Raw genomic sequence first — 23,589 nt, forward strand, 5'->3', positions numbered from 1 at the left:
AACAGACGCCGACGTCTGGCCTATTATATAAATAAAATTGAAACTTTTAATCGTTTTTTTTTTTTTTTGGTGTTATTATTAGATTATGTTAGGAATTTCTTATTTTAACATTTCAAAAAACTGTTTAAAGGTTAAATGAATATGTACTAAATAAATATGATACAAGAGTTTTATAATAATCAATGTGCGTATTACATATATATCGAAGTTTAGGAATTTTTTTTAAACATGTAATGTGTTACTCATCCTATCTCTTATCTCTTTATGCTCAGATAACTTTCTTCAGACTTATGCTTCCTCTCGACGATTCGTAAAATGCAGTGTGATTTCTCTCTCGATTCAGAAATTATCTCAAGCGGTATCGAGAGGAAAGAATGCTTGCTCGCAGGGCTATGCAGCGTAGCATCAGCGGCTCTCTAGCGGGATCACAACGACTCCCCGATGCATATCGCAGGGAGTCGTCTGCAAGCAAGGTCAGCAGGCAGGTAAATCTAAATATTTGGAATATACAATAAAGAAGAGTGTAGTAAAGGCGAAGATGGAATGCTACAAATAATTACGTATTGCATCGTGTGGTCTTTGCTAATTGTATGACCGACTCACTGGAATAAAAATTGAATCCAAACTTGCTGACAATGAAAATTTAATGCAACCGAACAAAAGATAATTGCAAACTTTAAAGCACAATAGCGAAAAATAAACGAAGGAAATCCCTATATGTTTATATGTGCAAAACATTGTCATCAAATAGATGAGACCATTCGTAGTTTGCATCTCTGTGATCGTGAGTTTTGATCCTTACATCCAGGCCCACAACGTATGGGGGGATTGGATGGTAAATATTCAGACTTCAAATAATATGAAAGAGATTTAGTCAAACATAGATAAATAACCATAACTCGTTTTCAGTAATAACCGTAACTAGTTTTCAGTAATATCTGATACTAGTAGTGTTTTACCATTCTAAATTAAATTCTGATTTGTGCATAAAATGTATTACTGATCGCCACAAAACAGGCGTAGCAGATCATTCGAATCGCTATGCAGATCAGTATTTATCAAGTAACTGAAAATACACTCATGTCAGAGACGACTCCAGGTTGAAACATTCAGTTGCAAACAAGCTCTTCTGTATAAAAGTGTATTAATCATTCGTCCTATAACATAATCGTATATGGCTGTTTTGGTCACTAACAGTAAATAGTACGCCCACACGCATGAAAGTAAAGGTTACATTAAATAAAAATACAATTTTGGTGTAATTCAATCTAGAGTGGAATAGTAAATTATTACTTTAACATTTAAAAAAAATTCCTGAATTTTTGTGCAGAGAACGCTGAAAAAAATACCAAGCAATATAAATACTGTTGTTATTAATTTGACTTGCACCAAGTGTCCTACTGTATTTACGGGTGACCGAGATCTATTTGATGGAGAAAAAAAACCCACCTGTTTCCTAGAAAGATATAACACATTTATATAATATAGAAAGTTAAACGTTTATCTAACATTTTAACAGAATCCTCTACAACATATTTCCATAATTAAAACTGATTAAATTCAATTTCCACTGAGAAATAATGATTGTAACCTTCACACCTTGTTGTGGGTAGCAAATATATAAGATATAGGGCTTATAAACCAATCTAGAGTTAGGTGGCTTCGTGCAAAATCCAAAATTATTATATGCTCATTTTTATTTGTCACGTTAAGTTTACATTGTCGGAATCGTTCAATATTACCCGATACTGAACTCGCGCGACAATACGCATATAGCATTCACGTGCATAAAGGAACTACTTTCTATTGTAAACAAACAATGGACGCAGACGCCAGCTCTTTTGATTTGTACACAAATCGTGTACACCCGCGTAAGAGGCTCTTTACGATGTGGTTGTTTAAATTTGTTTCTGAATGAACTAAAACATGTTTCGTGGACTGCAAAAAACCCAGCTGTTTTGGCACATTCCGTGTTATACAATGTTACGGATTTAGGCTAGCTACATTATATAAAAGACGGAAGACAAGGTCCTTACAAATAACATACAAGTGACCAGTCATATACTCTCTTCTTCAGATGGTGATAAGAATGGCAAAACCAACAAAAAGAAGCAAAACCAACAAATTTTGTCAAATGTGACAAACAATTTAAATATCAATGTTATAAAATGAACATTTAAGAGAATCTTAGATCAGTATGAGTTGAATCTAAAATAATCCTGGAAAAAATTATATTAAAGTCCAAAAGAATGAAAACTTCTGTATATACTTCAGATCCATGACTATACTGGTCTGCCTACACTAGTACAGTCCTGACGTGTAAGCATGGCGCTGTTTAGAACTCCTTTGAATAATTTACAGTAGCTCAAGAATAGTATTATAGTCTAATGAACACCTATTTCCACTGAACAATCATAACAAGTGTTTTCCCAAATTATGTGATTGATTTCAACATACGAAATGGGAATCAGAAAAAGGAATGAATCCAAAATGGGAATGAATCTGATTGCTCAATTTTCTACTTATACACATCTTCATGGTTAGATCGTCCGCTGCGGATGTGGGAGGTCGTGGGAACAGCCTCGCTTGGTGCTCAGCATTAAAAGGTTAGTGTTAGGACTGGTCGTCCAATTGTCAGGATAATGTGAATATGACTAAAAAATTGTTAAAGCTACGTCAAAAATCCAAATTACACACACACACACACACACACACACACACACACACACACAACTTATTCTTTAGCCCCAACTCATCTAATGGGAAATTACTTAATTTTTCCTTGGCCAATGTGGATATGTGAAAAAGCTTGCCGGTAGCTTCTCGTGGGTCGGTGGTTCTTTCCGGGATTTTCCCTGGTTCTTCCTCCACCACCCATGTATAGCCTATCTTGTGCTGAAAAATGGCGTTAAATCCTGTAACAACAACAACAACAACTTAATTTTTCAGATAACCCACCTGACCTAGACCCTCCAGCCTATGAGAAATTACCTCCAAGTTATCAACAGGTTTCACTGTTAGAAACATAAAACATATGTATAGATCCAATGCAATCTACATTCATAATATTTTACGCTATAATTTTATACCAGGGTATAAAAATATTAGGTATGTAATACCTTGACTACAGAGGATCAATACAATTTACAGTCATGAATTCCGTTACGGATCATTGCCATCTCATCTCTGTCTGCGTGGGTTTGAGTCTCGCGTTCGGCCAATATGGGTATGTGGGAAAGCTTGCCAGTAGCTTCTCGTGGGTCGATGCTTCTTCCTGGGGTTTTCCCTGGTTCTTCCTCCACCATTTATACTGGCCGCCATGTATAGTCTATCTTGTGCTGTAAATGGTGTTAAACTCTAGAACAATAACAACAACAACAGTCATGAATTAAAACTACACATAATATAGTAATATAGAGTCAGTCATGAAGCATAAGTTATAGTAAATAGATATACATAACAAAATAATAATTGCAAAATTGCAACTATTAATGGAATGTGAACAATTAATGGAACCTGAAATCTTTCCTGAATAAGGTAAAAATATATGGATTTTTAGATCAAGGTAGAAATGGAAATGATGAATATTCAAAGCATTATGTCATTGTCTGTACTCAGAATCAGCCAGACATGTTATGAGAGTTTTGATTTTTTTAAAAACAAATTTTGTATGTCAAACTTTACTTCATAGTCGTTCAAATACTTTATCCATTCAAGTCGGAAGTGTTACAAGAAGTCAGATTGTGTTCAACATGTATAACTGACATTTGCGATTTGGCGATACAGTGACCATCGAGCTCCGAGCTCTGATAGCTGTAATTGTATTGTTTATTTTGGGAACAATAACTTCTTTCCACATCTTTCTGTATTATATTTCTTTATCAAATTTTGTTATTGTTGTTGTTGTATTTTTTTAACTTAAACTAGATTTAATTGCCCTCAAACAAGTTTTCTTGTTTTATGTTTTGAATCAGAAATTCGCTTTTCTCCTGACCTGAATATGATTTTCCTCGATACGGACCCTTTTTTAAATATCGTCTCCGAAACTTTTTTTTAAAATTAATGCTCTATCCGGTCCCATTCCGCAACGGGCTTTCTGATAAGTATTTGCTCCGTTTATTATTTAAAGGATAATCGTTGTAAAGAGCTTTTTGATTGGTCAAAATTTTGTACTTGCCAATGAATCGTTGCGTAACGGAAACTGACGGGATTGCTAAACATGGCGATTCGAGCGGGATATGAGTTTGAATAACCATTTGAAAAATGTGCGGCGAAGAGAATAACTTGAATCAAAGTAGATGGGAGCGTAATTGGTCAGTGTGTATGAAAACTGAACGCCTGTACTAGCATTTTGCTTTTTGTGCCATAAACAGATCTACAGTAGCGGCTAACGTGCTAAATAGGACATGGAATTGAACCAGGATGATTTCGAAGTTAACTTATATACAGGGATGGTCCTGGAGTTTAAAAAGCTGTCGCAAAAAAAATCGCCAACCTCAATATTTTGTCGCCAATTTTCAAAAAGTCTCGCCAAAACAAGTAGTGTACATTTTTCCAAGTGTTAATTTAGTCTATTAATGTAACAGGCAATGAAAATTACAAAAGATGGGTTAGTTAATACTTTAATTACAACAAGCATTAACAAAATGTTACAAAGTGTTACATGAAGATCCGTCGCGATTTTAGGGCTGCCCACTTGTTGAATGCAGTTTCAAAGTCTAATTTTTCACATCTGTACATGCTGATTCTCATTAAATTCTCGAGAGATGAGATGCAGAGCTTATTTCTGATGTCAGTTTTTATGAGGTTCATCATACGGAATCCACGTTCACAGTCTACAGTGCTGACAGGTGACATTAGTAGTCTCTCAGCAGCCCCCCCCCCCCAATGGTTAGCTTCACAAAGCTTGTAGCAAATTGCTTCCTAACTCCCAAGAATGATCACTGAATGCTGTATAAATTTTCTCGACAAGAAAAATAGGATCTCCATTCCCACGAATGAAACGTACACGAGTCAACACCTGGCAATACTGGACCATATATATATAAGCATAAATTCACACCCAATTTAGGGATTCTTTCACTCCTGTATTTTGAGAAATAAATAATTATTATTAATTATGCAAAACTGTTTTTATTTGTTTTTGTTTTTTTTTGCTATTTCTTGTTGCGGAGTTTAAGTCTCTGCAGCCGTAACACGGGACTGATGGCAAAAGGAAAAGATCAATGAGTAAAATGCTGCACTGGCGACAGATGTAATTGTGATTGAGATTTTTTCCATTTGCTTTGTATTTATACACAGTAGTCGGTACTTCAAAGGTTATCAGTTTTCTATGAAGGTTCAGCAAAACTTTTGTATTGGTATATGTATTAAAAAAAACAGAAGGATTAGCCATACAATTAATTGTATCTGTTCTATTCGCGTCTTCAGAAGTCGGTCAGTTGTAGGTATAGTGCGGTAGCATGATTGACTGTATCGCAGCATACAGTCCTCAGCCCAGATGTCAGCATAAGCAGATTATGATGTAACAATGCACTGTAAAGATGGGGATGTCAATAAGAACAAAGGATCGTTTGTGTAACAGATTGATTCCAATGCATTGCTTAGTCAAGTTTATGGCTTCTTTTCGTTCTGCCTTTTAATTTATCCAGTCCAAATCCATGATTGTATGTACAAATTAAATAACCAAAAAGTATGTCGCCAAAAAAATCGCCAGATGGGATATTTTTGTCGCCAATAAGGAAAAAAAATCGCAATTTGCAACATTGGCGAAGCCCAGGACGATCCCTGTATATAACTCAAAACTGATTAGCTTCCAGGATGAATTTAAGGAGGACAACGGATTGATCACTGGTGGGAAATCTTGCGAAATACCCATGTCTATCAAAGATCATCATATCTTTGCCTAATTTTCTTGGCCCACACGTAGAATCCTCGTTCACTATCGTGAGGCATTATTGTGTATGTTATCAAAATATTCTAGGTGTGTTGGAATTCAGTGTAAAATAAGAGTACTTATATTATGATAAACGTTTGTCACGGTTACTTATGGAACAAGGACTAATTCAAGAGACCACAGCAGCATCATATTTTGTACATTAATCAAAAATCAAGTTGCAGTACAAGTGACATGGCAGGCTTTTAGCATTTCTTCTTTTCATGTCTCAAATGGCTGCTTTTCTGTAATTTTGCATTATTTTCAGTTCAATTTTTCAATGCAGATTAATATTTTATGTATGTTTATATGTTCAGTGCAGATTAATATTTTATATATGTTTATGTGTTCACAGATGCCTGTGTATATATTCCTGGCTTGATACTTTGATTTTTAAAATCACTTAATTATTTAGTGTCAAGCCAGATTCTTCACATCATGTTGTATATTCTGTAAATATATAAATATTGTACATAACAGATAGAAGGCCTCAAGTTAGATTTGTTCTGTAATTAGGTTACCTTCTCTAAATAAAGTCATTATTATTATTATTATTATTATTATTAACTCCCATATCTCTTGCCTTGGATGTCATATAATTACAACATCTTTAAAAAAAATCATGCAAACTTAATATCACCTTGGTTAATAAAGTCCTGTTTAAGTCATACAGTAATACCTCGTGCATTCGCGTTTCTGGATTCGCAAAATTTTCATTGGTACCCTCTACGTACATGTTTTCTTTCTTTTATTGAATTGTACCTTCGTTATATGACTTCTTTGACATATGAAGTTTACCTAGTTTACCTTCCTGACAATGACAAAGAAAACATCAGTCATTAAGTTTACAGTCCCATTCGTTACTTGGTTTTACCTTACTGTGAGTACAAAAGAAAACGGCAGCCAATGAATTAGTATAGGGGTAATATTAGTATACACATACCGTACTGTAAATGCGCTAGTGTGGCAAATACCCATTAGGCGAATACTGTACTCTATTTTTACATCAACCATTTATTTCTCTTTTTAAGGGTAATGTATTAAGCTAACTTTTAAATGAAATTAAAGTGCTTTGGGAGCATGATTTGGGTCATATTTAGGGTTTAAACCCTAGAAATAAGCATTTATTAGCATTTTTAGTGACTCGTACCAAACAGCGATTCCTCCTGATCCGCGACTGGTTCTGGAACCTAACCTCGCGAATGTTCGAGGTATTACTGTATTCATTATTAATCTGAAATGTTTGAAAAACTTCTGAAACTTCAGTAAAATACTATATAATGATCAAAATTGTACTGAAATCTCACAAAAGTTTTAGTCAAATATTTGTGAAATCTCACCAGACTTTTCAGTGAAATGAAAAAGGCTTAAGTGATGCCGTCATGGATTAGGCTTTGTATGCGAAATAGAAAATGAGGACAAGAAAAACCTAAATCTTATTTGATAATGTCTGTCAAAATAAAATTAATGATCCATTAAAAAAATTATGGTGAATATTTATGATTGATTCCTAATAATGTCTAAGAATCATTAGGCAGTTTAATAGAAATCTGAAGCCGATTTTTTTATGGTTTAGATAGAATGTGCTTAAAAAACCCATCTGAAATCTGCCTTAGGTATGCCTGGAAAATTTTGTACAGGATGAACTATTTACAAATTCCATATGGTATATTTGCCAATTCCATATGGACTATTCACAAATTCCATATGGATTATTGTCAAATTCCATATGGAATTTTAATTTTATTCCATATGGACAACCTACAAACCTCATGGGCTAATTAGCATATTCCATTGGATTTTCCATACGGAGTCCATAACATTTCCATATGGATACACTGAAATCCATAAGAGTTCTTCAACTATAGAATAAAAATGTCCATATGGATATTTCTGTAAAAGTATGTATGGATTCCATATCCATTCCATGTGGAAAATTTCGTACGGGTGATGTTGCAATTTGAAAGGGACAGTGTTACATCTGTAGCAATTACCCACTCTATTTTTCAGTAGTTGACTGGTACGAGAGTTTTGTCACACAAAACGCAAGCTATAAAATAATTAAGGGTTGTGTTGAAAACTGGTACTGCCTGTAGAGAGCACTTTATGACTTGCAAATATTAGTCATACATAATCTTACAATTTTTAATTATGTGATTTGGAATTTTAACGTAGCTTTAACAATTTTTTAGACCTCACCCATGTGTATACACCAGCAAGATACTTACGCTCCTCCTCTGACAATCGTACACTCATTTTTCCCACTATGAAAACAAAGTCATATGGACAGCATTCTTTTGCATACCAGAGCCCAGCAACGTTGAATGAATTGCCCACTGAACAAAGACACAGTGATCCCATTCAAGAGTGTTCTCAAAACTCATTTTTTTCGACTGCAAGAACAAACTTAAAGACCTAATAATGTGTCCTACCTTAAATATTCTCAGCATGTATTTTTTTATAATGTTTTATAATTTCATGGTGTTTGTTTTTGTAATCATATCATTATATGTTTTTTTATCTTATAGGTGTTGTCTAATGTTGTAAAGCGCTTAGAGCTTCTAAAGATTAGGGGCTATACAAAGTCCTCACTATTATTATTATTATATCGCTACGATGACTCACTGCAATGTGGCAGTTTATAGTGATGTCTAGCACTGGGGCATCATGCCGCAGACATGTAGCATGATGTCCCACCCTGTCACATTATTCTGACACCAGGTCGCCAGTCCTAACACTAACCTCTTAATACCCAAGCGCCAAGTGAGGAAGCTGTTAGTACCATTTTTGTAAGTTTTTGGTATGACTCAGCGGGGGATCGAACCCACAGTCTCACACATCCGAGGCGGACGCTCAAACCACTAGGCCACCAGAGCGGTTTAAAATTTTTTTAAATGCAGAATTTTCATATTGTTGATTCAGAATATTTAAATTATTGTAAACAACGAATCTATTGCAGGGATTCTTATATCAGCATCTCTTCATATGCTGATGTTAGTCGGATAAAAAGAAGGATAAAACAACATTTTTATATTTTTATATATTCAACTTATTTTGAACAATTTCAGGGCAATCAGGTACTAGGCAGAAGTGGAGGTGTATATTCTCCTGTGAATGACAAGGACTCCCCGAAATTCAATTATTCCCAGAATTCCTCTCCCTCGCATTTCGTAGATAACAAGCCATTTCTCCTCATTAATGCGCCATCATCCAAGAATAATTCTGTCACAAGTTCTCATGGGTCCATTGCATTTATTGATGAGGACTCAAAGAAAAAGGTGAGGTCCCATTTACTATGTATGTTATAAAAATGCTTCAGTGTTATAATGATCATTTTTAACAGACATGAAATTTTCTTAGGTAAGGTTAGCGATGTAAATACAGTACAATCTGTCTGTACAGAACACTGAGCAAATGACAACATTTTGTCCGTTTAGGATTATTCTTGTTATAGATAACTTGAATTAATAAAGCAGGCTATTAGCAGCTGTCCTTTATGATTGGGTGACCTTTATACAGAGATGTTTATAAAGAATAATGTCATTGTAGTTTATTTACAAAAACTCCTTTATTGTTGACTTTAAGGCAATTTATGCTGAAAGATAAGCAGAAAGAGGAAAGCTGGTCTAACCCATTGTCATCCATGTATGTTTAGTTTGTATGTTCATTATGCAGCATTACGTTGAACAATGCAATTATGTACACTGCATCCTTTATAGTGGTGCATCTTTTCACCACAGATCACTACAGAACACATCATACTGCACAAAAGACATCTAATAAAAGTATTTTTAGTAGTTTGAAATAATGCATCAAAATGTGAATGTGTTTATTACTTTCTCTGTGGTACTGATTTGTGTCATGCAGACGTATATTGTAAGCGTATTAAAGGAATGCAGCTAGATACACAGTATATTAGATGACCTTTTACTAACGTCCCTAATATGTACTTGGACCGTATTTAAATTCAATTATTTATGCTTATGACTCACTCAACCTGGATAATTATTTAGGGCATAATGAGTAATATAATATACAAAGTTCATTAGATGTTTCATTTTGTTTAAAAGAAAGAGTATTAAAATGAAGCTCTGAGTTGATTTTTCTTCTCTTTTTAACACACACTTATTTTCCATTTTGAAGTGATAACAATAAAGAACTGTTCCAATGTCAGCCAATTCAGATCAGAAAAGTAGACCTAATAATCATATATAATCACTCTGGAAGGAATTGTCTATTTAAGCAGATTAAATTAAAAATGTATTATAAAGGTAGAAATCACTCTTTCGCATTTGTTTTGGGTGATTTGTCTTAACAAGTGTTGATTTTTCTCAATAACAAACAAGGGCATCTTCTTACAAATAGTGCTACATCTCTTAACAAGTGGGATGATGTATCTAAGGCGCAAATTTGTGATATGTAGAAGTTTTTGTTTAATATATTGGACATCATTGGTGTTATTTGATCTGTTCTGTGGTGTTCTGCATGGAAATGACACTCCTGCTATATAGGAGTCCTCAAAGAAGTTATTGTTTGTCTTTGAGAAAGATGCCAGCTTTTCACACATCTAACAACTGTGCTCGTATTAAACATTGAAAAGCATCACAACATATTGTGTAAACATTCACAGAGAGAAAGGATATTACATGCACACACAAGCTGTTCAGTGAATATGTAATAATGGTGTGTGAAATAAATCCTAATGAATTTGTTGGTGCTATGTATTTTATTTTTCATCGCATAAACATTTATGCTGATGGCTAACAGTTTGCAGTTGTTTGAGTCATTATAAATATGGGATATAAATGGAAGTTTCCAGCTTAAAATATAACTAGTATACATGTGTATAGACCTTTTGAGAGAGAGAGAGAGAGAGAGAGAGAGAGAAAGAGGGTAGGGTGGGGGCAACATCCATAAACATTACAAGGTACATGTAGTATGTTCATATTCTTATATTTCTATTTATTGTCTTTAGCCCTCTGTCCATCCACTCAGAAATAAAGAAAAATATACATACACAGATATAACTATGTACATACATGTGTACCTACAAACATACATACAGGCATGCACACTCATAAATACAAACATATTTGTACCTATACACACATTTGTATTTATAAATGTATACAATTATTATATAATACACAGTAAAACCTCCCTTGACCATATGTTGCTGGGACAATAGGAGTGGCTAGGATCATGATGTTGTATATATGTATGAACATTGAAATAGGTGTTCCACCATACGAAAGAATCAATCTTTATTGACATACGTGATATTTTGTGCTGATTTTACACCTTCTGACAACTTATAAATTGAGCGCCTGACAACCTAGATATTTGTATAGTGCGTGCTTTGATATGAGATGGAAGAATTTATAGAACCTTGGGATAAACACTGACCATGGAATGGCAAGTAATAATACAACTTCTGACTGAAAAGGTGTAGAGCAAAAATATTACCGGTGTACTGATCAGGCCGACAAACATCGTGTACTCTGGCATTCTTTGGATTTTTAAATGCAAATAAAGACTAATTAGTTAAGCCACATTAATAGAGATATTTAATCCTCTCTGCTTGTCACCCATCAACATTAGGTAAGCCACATTAATAGAGATATTTAATCCTCTCTGCTTATCACCCATCAATATGAGGTAAGCCACATTGATAGAGATATTTAATCCTCTCTGCTTATAACCCATCAACATGAGGTAAGCCACATTAATAGAGATATTTAATCCTCTCTGCTTATCACCCATCAACATGAGGTAAGCCACATTAATAGAGATATTTAGTCCTTTCTGCTTGTCACCCATCAACATGAGGTAAGCCACATTAATAGAGATATTTAATCCTCTCTGCTTATCACCCATCAACATGAGGTAAGCCACATTAATAGAGATAATTAGTCCTCTCTGCTTATCACCTATCAACAATATTTACAGACAAAAACAAAAATTGAATTGTCATAATTCATTGTTTGCATAGGATCATCATATAAAGCTTATGATTAAGAAATTCCAAAATTCGTCAATACATTGACCCATTTTAAATTAGCTTCTGGATTTATAGCAAGAAGACAAAATATATTAATGTCACTGCCTCAGTCAAGAGGACTTTGCTATATTCACCTGATAGCTGTTAGTTTTCACATTTGCACGATCGTGCATAATAATATGAAGTCTAAATCAGGCTATGGAAAATTCAAATATACATTTTCTAACTGACATTGATGGTTATTTATTTTCATCCTGCTTACTCACTTATATTTGTCAGCTAGAGTATTGTGTCCTTTAAATGTTGTACATCTTTTTTTGCTATGTGGTATTTTAGTTGCTCTTTTCTACAGGTAGCTTACTCAAACCAGAATCTACGACGAGGCTCTTAGCATATAACCAGCAAGTATATTTACTCTTCAGTGTGCTATGCAGTTGATTCAATGTTCGTTAATTTAAATAAAAATGACAACAGTTTGCGTGAAAGCGAAGTTAAATGATTTTTTATTTCTTATGGAACAGATTTCCTTAACCAGCAGAATTCCAATGAAATGCTATTGTAACGTAATTGTGATAATATAGGAAGAGCTTTTGCGTGAACAAACTCAACCTCTCTTACCTGTAGCTTACTGCATGGTATTGCATGAGATCATTTCATGGGTGGTAGGTCTTTCATTTTAGCATGACTTCACAGCTTGGTTTGTTCTTTCTATCCTATTTTGTTACAAAGAAGAACCCAAGATGCATTAAAATATTGCTACAAATTTCCAGCTGACAAGAGGTTAACTTACTCAAATATTACTCAGTTTAATAATCTCAAATTAAATTATTACAGTACATATATTCCTGTTCAGCATCACTGTTTGTGTTCCTTATGTTCCTTTCTCAACTGGTTTTTAAAACTAGCTGCATCATATTATTTGTCTTCACAAGGTGTTCAAAGCATGTTCACAAGATGCTCTTATCTAATGTCTGCACTTCCTAAATTTAACATTATTATGGATCGGTTAAATTATAAAAATATGGTATATTGGATTTTAAGTATTGGGGCAAATTTACTGGTCTGCTATCTTTTTTCCTTCTAACCACCCACCCACCTACCTATATATATATATATATATATATATATATATATATATATATATATATATATATATATATATATATACACACACACACACACACATGTTTGTCCAAGGAGCTAGTGAACTGCATGCTAATATTTGCATGAGTCTCAACAACTCATACACCAGCTGACTGCAGTATGTTGAAGACAATGTCTTCATCTCTTTGACTCCCACGTGACGTTTAGCTGTACTGGCCATACACTAGAGAACTTATGGGATAGTCTGTTGTCCGTCACCTGTCATCCACTGTCTATTGTTTGACACAGGTTTATTATAGCTGCTCTTCATACAGTTTTTCTATCATTGTAAAATTGCCACTTGGATATAGAATATTGACACCACAAGAGCTATCTTGAAAATTGTATGGGTACTTCTTCTTCTAAATGGATGGTCAACATTGATTTGTTTTTACCAAACGATTTAAGATATTTAGTTGGACCTAAATCATAAAATGTAATCTGTGCCTAGATTTTGATATCCAATATCATCACCATTTCAACCATCTTGAAAATATGTTTTCCAACTCCTTCGGAATGGATAGTCATATGGAGATGCGTCTCTCTCTTTAGAAGCCTTTCTATGGTAGCTAAATGGTCGTAAATGAAAATAATGCTGATCTTAAATCCAGTAAAAAACTCTTGTCACCAATCAAATCTATCCTGGATGATTTAAACACTCAACAATTAAAAAGCAAGAAATGGTCTTGTCTTGGATTTCAGGAAATTTTCTGCTGACAATTGAGATCTTGTTATACGAAATTAAAAGAGTACTAACTTTAATGGTAAAAAATATGATACCTTATACATTGACATGCTATCCATCGTCAGTCTTTGAATGACCAATCAGTGCAAAAGCTGTTGTCCCTATCTAAAAAGAAGACGTTAAATAATCAGCAGCTGCAACAACAAAAATAACAAATGAAAACAAGTAGAAGTGTCATAGTGGTATAATTATTTCCATAGACAAACGTATCTCGTCACTGTATGTTAAACACAGTAACACCAGAACATGGTTTCATTTTCATCTGATCAAGAATCAATCCGTGTTTCCAAAACAGCATTATTGCAAATGTTAGGTTGAGTAACATAGTTGTGTGCATATCGTCTCAGCATATGTCTGTGTTTAGGGGACACATGCAATGATGTGTTATGCGCTTTAGTTGTATAATATTTGTTATAAGTTCATAGGTAAAATGGTTTCTAATATTAAAACTATAGTGTCTTTCATCTTGAAAGTGCTGTTTCGTTAACGAAATAAATGAAATATTACACCACCTAGAAACAAAGCATCCCTTTTAACCTTATTTAACTGGTTGATAGACTATTAGAATTGCATCCTAACCTGAAATGATGTATTTCAGAGTCCCATCATTTCACCAGATACGGAGGGTGAGGAAGACCACCCACTTCTCCAAAAATCACCAGATTCTGGAAATTCCATGGATATTTCAGATCCTATGGATTCAGAAACAGCCATTCATATACCTGATAGGAACTTGGCAGTGCAGACTCAGCATGATATTGTTAGCGAGGAGGATGGCTTATCCACACCTGCCATCTCTGCACCTGAAGCTGACGTCAAATATTCATCAAGTTCATCTAGAGAACATGCACCTCAGGGAAAAGCTGCCAGGAATGCCAATGGTGGGGACTCAAAAAATCAAAACGGGGTCAGGTTTATGGTAGCTGATGACAAAGAGCAGAACATTACATCAAGTTACGCTGCTGATGACAATGTCATAGTCTTATCCAAAGACACTGATGTACAGACAGCTAGAGACAGCGGTGTAGAAACAGATTTATCACATTCTTATTCCGTCACGACTGGCTTAACTCAGTCAGATAGTAGCCTCTCCGATAATCCTAACTATCGTTATGGCAACCAGATGGAGTACACATCTGACTTTGGCTATGAAAATTTTGCCTATTCTTGCCCTAATGAACATGTGCAGACAAGGTCACAACATTCTTTGCTGTCGCCAAATGATAGCTTCCAAACCAGTGGTAGTGATAACTTGTTTGATAATTACTACAGGGTTAGTAATAATTCAAATGAACAATCGAGTAATGTGCCCACTTGTGATGGAGTTATCTGCAAAGACAACTCATGGGAACCACCTATTTTTCATGGTGCAAGTAGCCACCATTCACGTAAAACATCTGAGGGACAGTTAGTCGAAATAGACAGTATGGGTGTTCTTGCTTTGGTCGATGAACAGCAGAGAAAGGGTCTCTCAAGACGGACATCACTCCCGCCTAGAATCATTCCATTGGATGAGTATTCAAAACGAAGTCGGGGTCCTCAGTCTATCACAATTAAAAAAAAATAGAAATAGTTTTGTTTTTCATTACAAGATGACTGTTGTTTTATTATTCCACTGGCTACTTTTACATGACATTCCAAATCAAATGGCAGCATGGGTTAGGAAATAAGACGATATATGTTATGAGTCTGTCAAGCATTTATTTATGTAGATTTCTCATTTAAGGAATGAGTTAGTCAAGACTATTCTAATACGGAGATTTGTATGTGAAATGTAGATTGTTAATCAGCAAAGATTTTGGATTGATGTTGGAAGTAACATGACTGCTTCTTCATCAAGCTGACACATTGTAATAAATAAAATATGGACACATTTAATACTTGACACCACAATTAAAGTATAAAGTTAAACATTTGCCCTAAATTACATTGGCATCACCTAGAAAATTATTCAGGGGAAACAATTTTTTAAATTGCTCACCTATTGACTTAGTACGCATTTAGAGTTTAAAGCTGTTCTAACTGACTTAGTGACCACTGGTATCTTAATGTCTTTAAACAGTGAATTCAACAAACATTTACAGAACCAATTTCATGACCTGCATTATACTTCTGATATCATGTTCAATGTGTTAAGAAGTTTCATCAGTGGTTTGATAAGGGTATCACTTTTTAAGCGGCAACAATGGCGTTGACGTCAAGATTTATTGTAAATTTTGAACTTAAGGCATTATATCTTCAACGTCAGTTGCTGCATTGTAAAGAAAATTTGGTAATCTTACCAAACGATTTTAATCAGATATGCTAGGATTTTCTGTTTCACAAAGATGGCATAGGAGGCATCCACCTAAAGATTTTGTTTTTGACCGTTTGAAAGTCATTTATCTTCTGCATCATTTACTGTATTCAACTGGCTTTTTACTCTGATTTAATAAGATTTCCTGCCACACCTGAAAGCTGCATCATCATAAAGCCATTTACAGGTGAAACACCGTGTTACACATAATTTATATTATATCATATTTGTAAATATTCACCTGAATTATAATCTTACCTGGTTGCTTTTAATGAGGTTCATATGCATACCACCTTTATAACCTTGTGAAAAGGATCAACCTTCATTGCAAATTTATCACATATCTGTTCTTCTGTTTTTGGTTTAGTTTGATTTGGTTGTTTGTATTTGTTTGTTGTTTTTTGTATGGGTTTTGCACAACCTTAAAGGGCCATGCTGATTATAGATAAATACAATACCAGAACATTATTTGAAAGTTTCTTGTTCTGACAAATTGTATTTTAAAGTTATCATTCCTATAATTTTCCAAAGCAACAAAACAAATTGGTCTTTTCATTCAAATCACAAAAATGACAAGGACAAGAACTAATTATTGGAAACACAAGGACAAGAACTAATTATTGGAAACACAAGGACAAGAACTAATTATTGGAAACACAAGGACAAGAACTAATTATTGGAAACACAAGGACAAGTACTAATTATTGGAAACACAAGGACAAGAACTAATTATTGGAAACACAAGGACAAGAACTAATTATTGGAAACACAAGGACAAGAACTAATTATTGGAAACACAAGGACAAGTACTAATTATTGGAAACACAAGGGCAAGAACTAATTAATGGAAACACAAGAACAAGATCTAATTATTGGAAACACAAAGACAAGAACTAATTATTGGAAACACAAGGACAAGAATTAATTATTGGAAACACAAGAACAAGCACGAATTATTGGAAACAACTTTAAAATGCCAATATCAAGATGGTCACATTGCCCAAAAAGTCAACATAATATACATTAATGGTTCTACTCCTGCATAAATATATAAACTTCTTCCTTTGTGAAATGTGTTTATTCCCTTACTTTTTCTTTATTGTTTCATCTGTAGGTTAATGTATTGAAGGGCCCCATACAAACCTATGGGCATAGGGCTAAGTTGTAAGGATACTTACCGGTACTATGACAAAATGGTAGCAGACAAAATGTTAAGTGGACATAATGGTATTGGACAAATTGGTATGGATAAAATGGTACGGACAAAATGGTATGGAACAAAATGGTACTAGGATTAAATGGTACAGACAAAATGGAATGGCTACAATTTTATTAATATGAAATGTGAAAAAAACCAGACAAGTTTTTAGTAAATGACATTAATAGACTGCTATTGTGAAATGATAATTACCTATACAATTTTAAATTTTAAAATAAAAAAGCAATTCAAGAAATATAAAGCACAAACTATAAAGGTACATGACAAAAGACAAGTACAAGACCTCTGACTACTATAAAATATTTCAGAAATAGAAAAACTAAACTAAAAAATGTCACACATCCAAGGCATACTCAAATAAAATATATGATATGAAGTCAAACTATTTTTAACTTAGTCGCAGTGAGATAACATTTATATTGAGCACTCTAGCAATATCTTCCAAATATGTAACCAGATCTCGGTTATTGTAATTGACCACTATGGTATAAAGTGCTTTGTTGATGCGAACGTGTGTTTGCTCCTTCTTTCCGGTTGTTGTTCCCAGTTCCAGTTGATGACGATGAAGTTGACTGCTGCTCCTGTTGTAGGTTTCGCGCCACTTTTTTGACGGCCAGATGAGCAAAACCAACAACGTTATTAAAAGCATTGTGCCAACCCTCGAGTGCATTATCGGTGCAAGGTAGGATATTGATGACTCTAGAATATTGGTTCCACAGCTGAATTGCAAATCTTGGTGGACCTCTTCTTCCTTTCCTTTGTCTTCTGATGATGTTGTCCTCCATGTAATCATATATTACTTCAATTTCTTGGTATGCTGGATCTGCGGTCAGAATTTCGAAGACTTCTATGACGCTTCTGTTGGAATAAATGCTAGAGCAAGCAGATGCTTGATAAGAAGCGCGAAATCAGGTTTCACTTGAGTTCTTTTTTTTATAAAATACAATTAACATTTCCGAAGTTACACGAATTTAATAAATATCATTAGTATTACTATCTTTTCAGTTAGTTTATGGGGGCCCCGAGTGGCAGAGTGGTCTAAAGCGCTCACCGTTCCGGATCACTGCCATCTCACCTCTGTCTGCATGGGTTCGAGTCCAAGGTTTGGCTAGTGTGGGTACATGGGAAAGCCTGCCAGTAGCTTCTCGTGGGTCGGTGGTTCTTCCCTGGGTTTTCCAGGGTTCTTCCTCCACCAGTTATACTGGCCGCCATGTATAGCCTATCTTGTGCTGAAAAATGGCGTTAAACCCTAGATCAACAACAACAACAAAAAAATCAGTTTATGGATGTGTGAATATTTTAATAAGTGTATAAAAATTTAATTTTATTATGATTTTAGGTAATTATTATTTTCATTAGCAAGTAAAATTCTAATATATGTACCATCTTATCCCGTTTTGTCCCATACCATTTTGTCTGCAACATATTGTCCATACCATTGTGTCTATACCATTTAATCCTAGTACCATTTTGTCCCATACCATTTTGTCCGCACCATTTTATCCATACCAATTTGTCCAATACCATTATGTCCACTTAACATTTTGTCCATACTATTTTGTCTGCTACCATTTTGTCCAGCCACCTACTTACCGGTTCATTGAACTTATTTTTCTCCAGCCATCGATTGTTTCTCCGGGTCAAAAGTAGCCTGGTAGCTTCTAACCAAGCTAAATAAGGATCTATTGTATTGTAGTCACCAGCCCCAGACTTATTAGCATTTAGCACACTGTTATAACCACTTTAAATAATGTCCCTTATACCAGGGGAAAGAATACATAAGACATGATTTTTCTCTTGTCATAATAGGTTGTGTTACTATGTGTGTTTGTGTGTTCAATATAAATTTATATGCAACTTTTATTATTAAAATATTCTTGCTACTTTAAAAAAATTATATAAAACAAACTATATTTTAAAAAATTACATTAACAGTGGATTATTTCTTTATCTAATGGGATGGGTAATACAATAATCTTTTTGGCGAAATATGGGTATATATTTTTTTCTAATTGAAAAAATTCTACAGAGCACACCTCATCAACTAAGATGGTGCTTTAATGAATAATTTCACTTGATTAATATAGGTTTTTATCATCACTTTGTTGCTCTTTGATGGGAATTCTGTAAGGTGGAGAAACACCATGCATATCTTCAAATGAAATTGTTTGAAATGCCTTTATTACTTAGAAACAAAATACCAAAGCTGCATATTGCATAATTAAAGTTATAATGTTTTATCTTAAAGTTGGTTTCAGAGAGACTCATATATCTTTAGTACACTTTAGTTTGTATGTGTTTGTCTTGCAACAATACTTGTTAACATGTACTTAGGACCCTTGGGAATCCCCCCCCACCCCCGTATTAAAACCTTTTTGACCAATGAACTCAATCTCATACTCATTATAACACTTAGAGTGCATCTGTGTCGTATAAATTTGCTAGATTAATAAAGAAAAATAATTTTGTATATGAAAATTAAGACATTTCTGTAATTCTAAAATTATGTAAGTAACATTAGAGTCTGCAAGAATTTTTACATTACTTTGATCATGCTCCTGAGTTTCGTATTTGACATATTTCTGTATAAGAAGTCAGATTAGACACTTTCTCCAGTTAATCAGTATTTGCAAACATACATCCAACCCAATACCCAAAATAACGTTCACCAAGTATTAGTACTATTACTTATGATTATTACATTGTATTTTTATCATTATTAATTATTACCACCACATGAAGAATACAATCTTTTGTCAGGTACCATATTACCCATTGACAATGATTGTAGCACTTTTTAAAGCAACAACAATTATATTAAGGATTTGTTTCTTTGAAAACCCCATTTACTTTGAAATTTAAGATACTCATCACTTATGTTTTAAGTTTATTTTTCTTTGATATGTAGTTTGTCACGCAACTTTTCTGAAACTATGGTTTGAACATTTTTAAATTCTGTAAACCTGAGAAGCTGGTTTAAATTAAGTCTCTTTGTTCACTTCCCATTTCAGGGTTTTAATTTTTTATATATCTATTTGGTGATAAACCATAGACTAATACATAACCATGAAGTTGATATTTGTACAGATCAAGTTTTAGTAATTTTATGTTGCTGTATATATGGTGAAAAGATTATTTAGTTTGCAACCAGAGATCAATCCTGTTCATTTGGTACCAGTTATCTTACCTTATTTGTTACAAAATACTGAAATGTAGTTATCATCGTAATGGTGTTAATAATCATCTTTGAAAGAAATCAGAAAGCAAATTTTAAACATCTTCATTTATATGTATCAGATAACGTTTTGTAAATCATAAAATCTTTACTAATGTATTTCACCATCATAAAAAATTCAGAATTTTATTATTATATTTGCTTTCAATGCAAACGGCTTTGTTCAAGATGCTTTTTCCTATTATCTCATCTTTTTTCTCTCGAAAGTTCATAATAAAGATGAAATCCTTGAACTTTTTATGTTATTATTACTTACTCATATGACATACTAATATGAACTTTTTACCAGATATAACCACTCCAACAACCATTATAACATTAATTGTTAACTTGCGGCAACGATTTAGCACTCTTTCCTTATTAAACTACACATATTCTTATTACACTAGACGTATCCTTATTACACTTCACATTTCCTTATTACACTATACATTCTTATTACACTACACGTATCCTTATTACACTATACATTCTTATTACACTACACGTATCCTTATTATACTACACATATCCTTAATACACTACACAGATTCTTATTACACTACACGTATCCTTATTACACTACACATATCCTTATTACACTACACATTATTATTACACTACACGTATCCTTATTACACTACACATATCCTTATTACACTACACAGATTCTTATTACACTACACGTATCCTTATTACACTACACATATCCTTATTACACTACACAGATTCTTATTACACTACACGTATCATTATTGCACTACACATATCCTTATTACACTACACACATTCTTATTACACTACACGTATCCTTATTACACTACACATATCCTTATTACACTACACATTCTTATTACACTACACGTATCCTTATTACACTACACATATCCTTATTACACTACACATATTCTTATTACACTACACGTATCCTTATTACACTACACATATCCTTATTACACTACACATTCTTATTACACTACACGTATCCTTATTACACTACACATATCCTTATTACACTACACAGATTCTTATTACACTACACGTATCCTTATTACACTACACATATCCTTATTACACTACACAGATTCTTATTACACTACACGTATCCTTATTACACTACACATATCCTTATTACACTACACAGATTCTTATTACACTACACGTATCCTTATTACACTACACATATCCTTATTACACTACACATTCTTATTACACTACACGTATCCTTATTACACTACACAAATCCTTATTACACTACACAGATTCTTATTACACTACACGTATCCTTATTACACTACACATATCCTTATTACACTACACATATTCTTATTACACTACACGTATCCTTATTACACTACACATATCCTTATTACACTACACAGATTCTTATTACACTACACGTATCCTTACTACACTACACATATCCTTATTACACTACACAGATTCTTATTACACTACACGTATCCTTATTACACTACACATATCCTTATTACACTACACAGATTCTTATTACACTACACGTATCCTTATTACACTACACATATCCTTATTACACTACACAGATTCTTATTACACTACACGTATCCTTATTACACTACACATATCCTTATTACACTACACAGATACTTTTCTCTTAGGGATACTCAAGAAGCCACAAATAAAATATATTCCTAATGGACTGGTGTACTGTATATAGCTGTATAATTGATGAAAAATAATAAGTATTCACAAGCTTTTATCATCCTATAATCAGGTTTCATTTTTGTCCAATAAATGTCTCAAAATGGTACTGATACTGAATGACGGTCTGGGGATGGCTCTTTAATAGGTGCAATGCCATGCAGACACTTTGTTTGCGCACATAGTTGTATATTTTGAGATTTTGTCCATATTTCCAGATGAGGGGTCCTTTTGGTATTATGTTCAGAACAATTCTGAATAAAGCCCTATGTTGACAAGTTGTGAATGTACGTGAAATAACAAAAACCCTCCATCTGTGTCAAACTGGAAATATACATACATAAGATTGCAACTATATTTCCAGCTTAGTAATCATATACAATGTCTTGTAGAATATGGGTCATCTTCTATGGATTTGCAGCCATCTTGAAAAGCTTGAAACCACCTTAAAGTTGCAGGATATGACAGAAAATTTCATCTATAAGCTTTGATACCCGTCATAAAATTCACATAGAATACCCACATTTTTCGTTAGCAGAAATGTTCTCCTCAGGTATTTTTTGCATCACTGTCATTTACCTATGTTACATCAAACATATATTACTGCATTAAATTTATTGACAGGTTCAGAGTAACAAACTAGTTATAAACAAATATTCAAGTACCACAAATTTAAACATAAAGAAGAAATTAACCTGACACGGTAACTTTCAGCCCAAAACCCCAATTTCTAAACCAATGTATGTTAGATAAAACACATCTCTTTCTGTTATATCTTTTAACAAGCTTACTATGAGAGCTAGACAAATGGACAGGACGAAATCAAAATATTTGCAAGAAGTGGGGGTACACAAAATGTAACACTGAAAAGCAATAAATGCATTTTTAAGAAAGACATTTTATGGTGATTAGTGTCATGCTATGAATGTTTCCAATCATCCTTTATGCGAAGGTATATAAATATGTACTTGTGCAATTTTCGAAGCATTGGAACTGCTCATGTGACCAACATATGGAAAGGATGTACTCTAAGGATGAAAAGGGAGGCAGATCCTGTATCTGCTTAATAGTGCAGTCTGTAGTTGTTTCCCATACATAATACTCTTAAAAGGAGGACACATAGGTAAGTGAAATAAGACTAATAAAATTGAGAAAGATTAATTTATTACTAACCAGAGTGATTTATTACTGACCAGAGTGACCATGGCTGACCAACTGTAGCTCAAATCTATATGTGTGTGTGTATGTGTGTATGAAACAAACAAACAAACTATATGGATGCCTGTTATCACTCATTTCCTTGGTATGAGTATGCCCTATAATGTGTTAAAAGTGCCATTAAAAGCAAGGAAAAAC

At 33.8% G+C, this 23,589-nt stretch overlaps 1 protein-coding gene across 2 annotated transcripts in view; it reads left to right on the forward strand.

Moving 5' to 3' along the window:
* Positions 1-20,807, forward strand: part of LOC149781255 (uncharacterized) — a 97,594-nt gene extending 76,787 nt beyond the window's left edge. For both annotated transcript variants that reach the window (XM_089935340.1, XM_089935339.1), the window contains exons 4-6: positions 344-485; positions 9,004-9,213; positions 14,423-20,807. In XM_089935340.1, coding sequence (XP_089791466.1) covers positions 344-485; positions 9,004-9,213; positions 14,423-15,391 — 1,321 coding nt within the window. In that variant the 3' untranslated portion in view covers positions 15,392-20,807. The remainder of the gene's footprint in view (positions 1-343; positions 486-9,003; positions 9,214-14,422) is intronic.
* The last annotated feature ends 2,782 nt before the right edge of the window (positions 20,808-23,589 follow it).

Source organism: Sinohyriopsis cumingii, chromosome 15 (assembly GCF_028554795.1).
Source record: "Sinohyriopsis cumingii isolate HCF-2022 chromosome 15, ASM2855479v2, whole genome shotgun sequence".
Taxonomy (NCBI): domain Eukaryota; kingdom Metazoa; phylum Mollusca; class Bivalvia; order Unionida; family Unionidae; genus Sinohyriopsis; species Sinohyriopsis cumingii.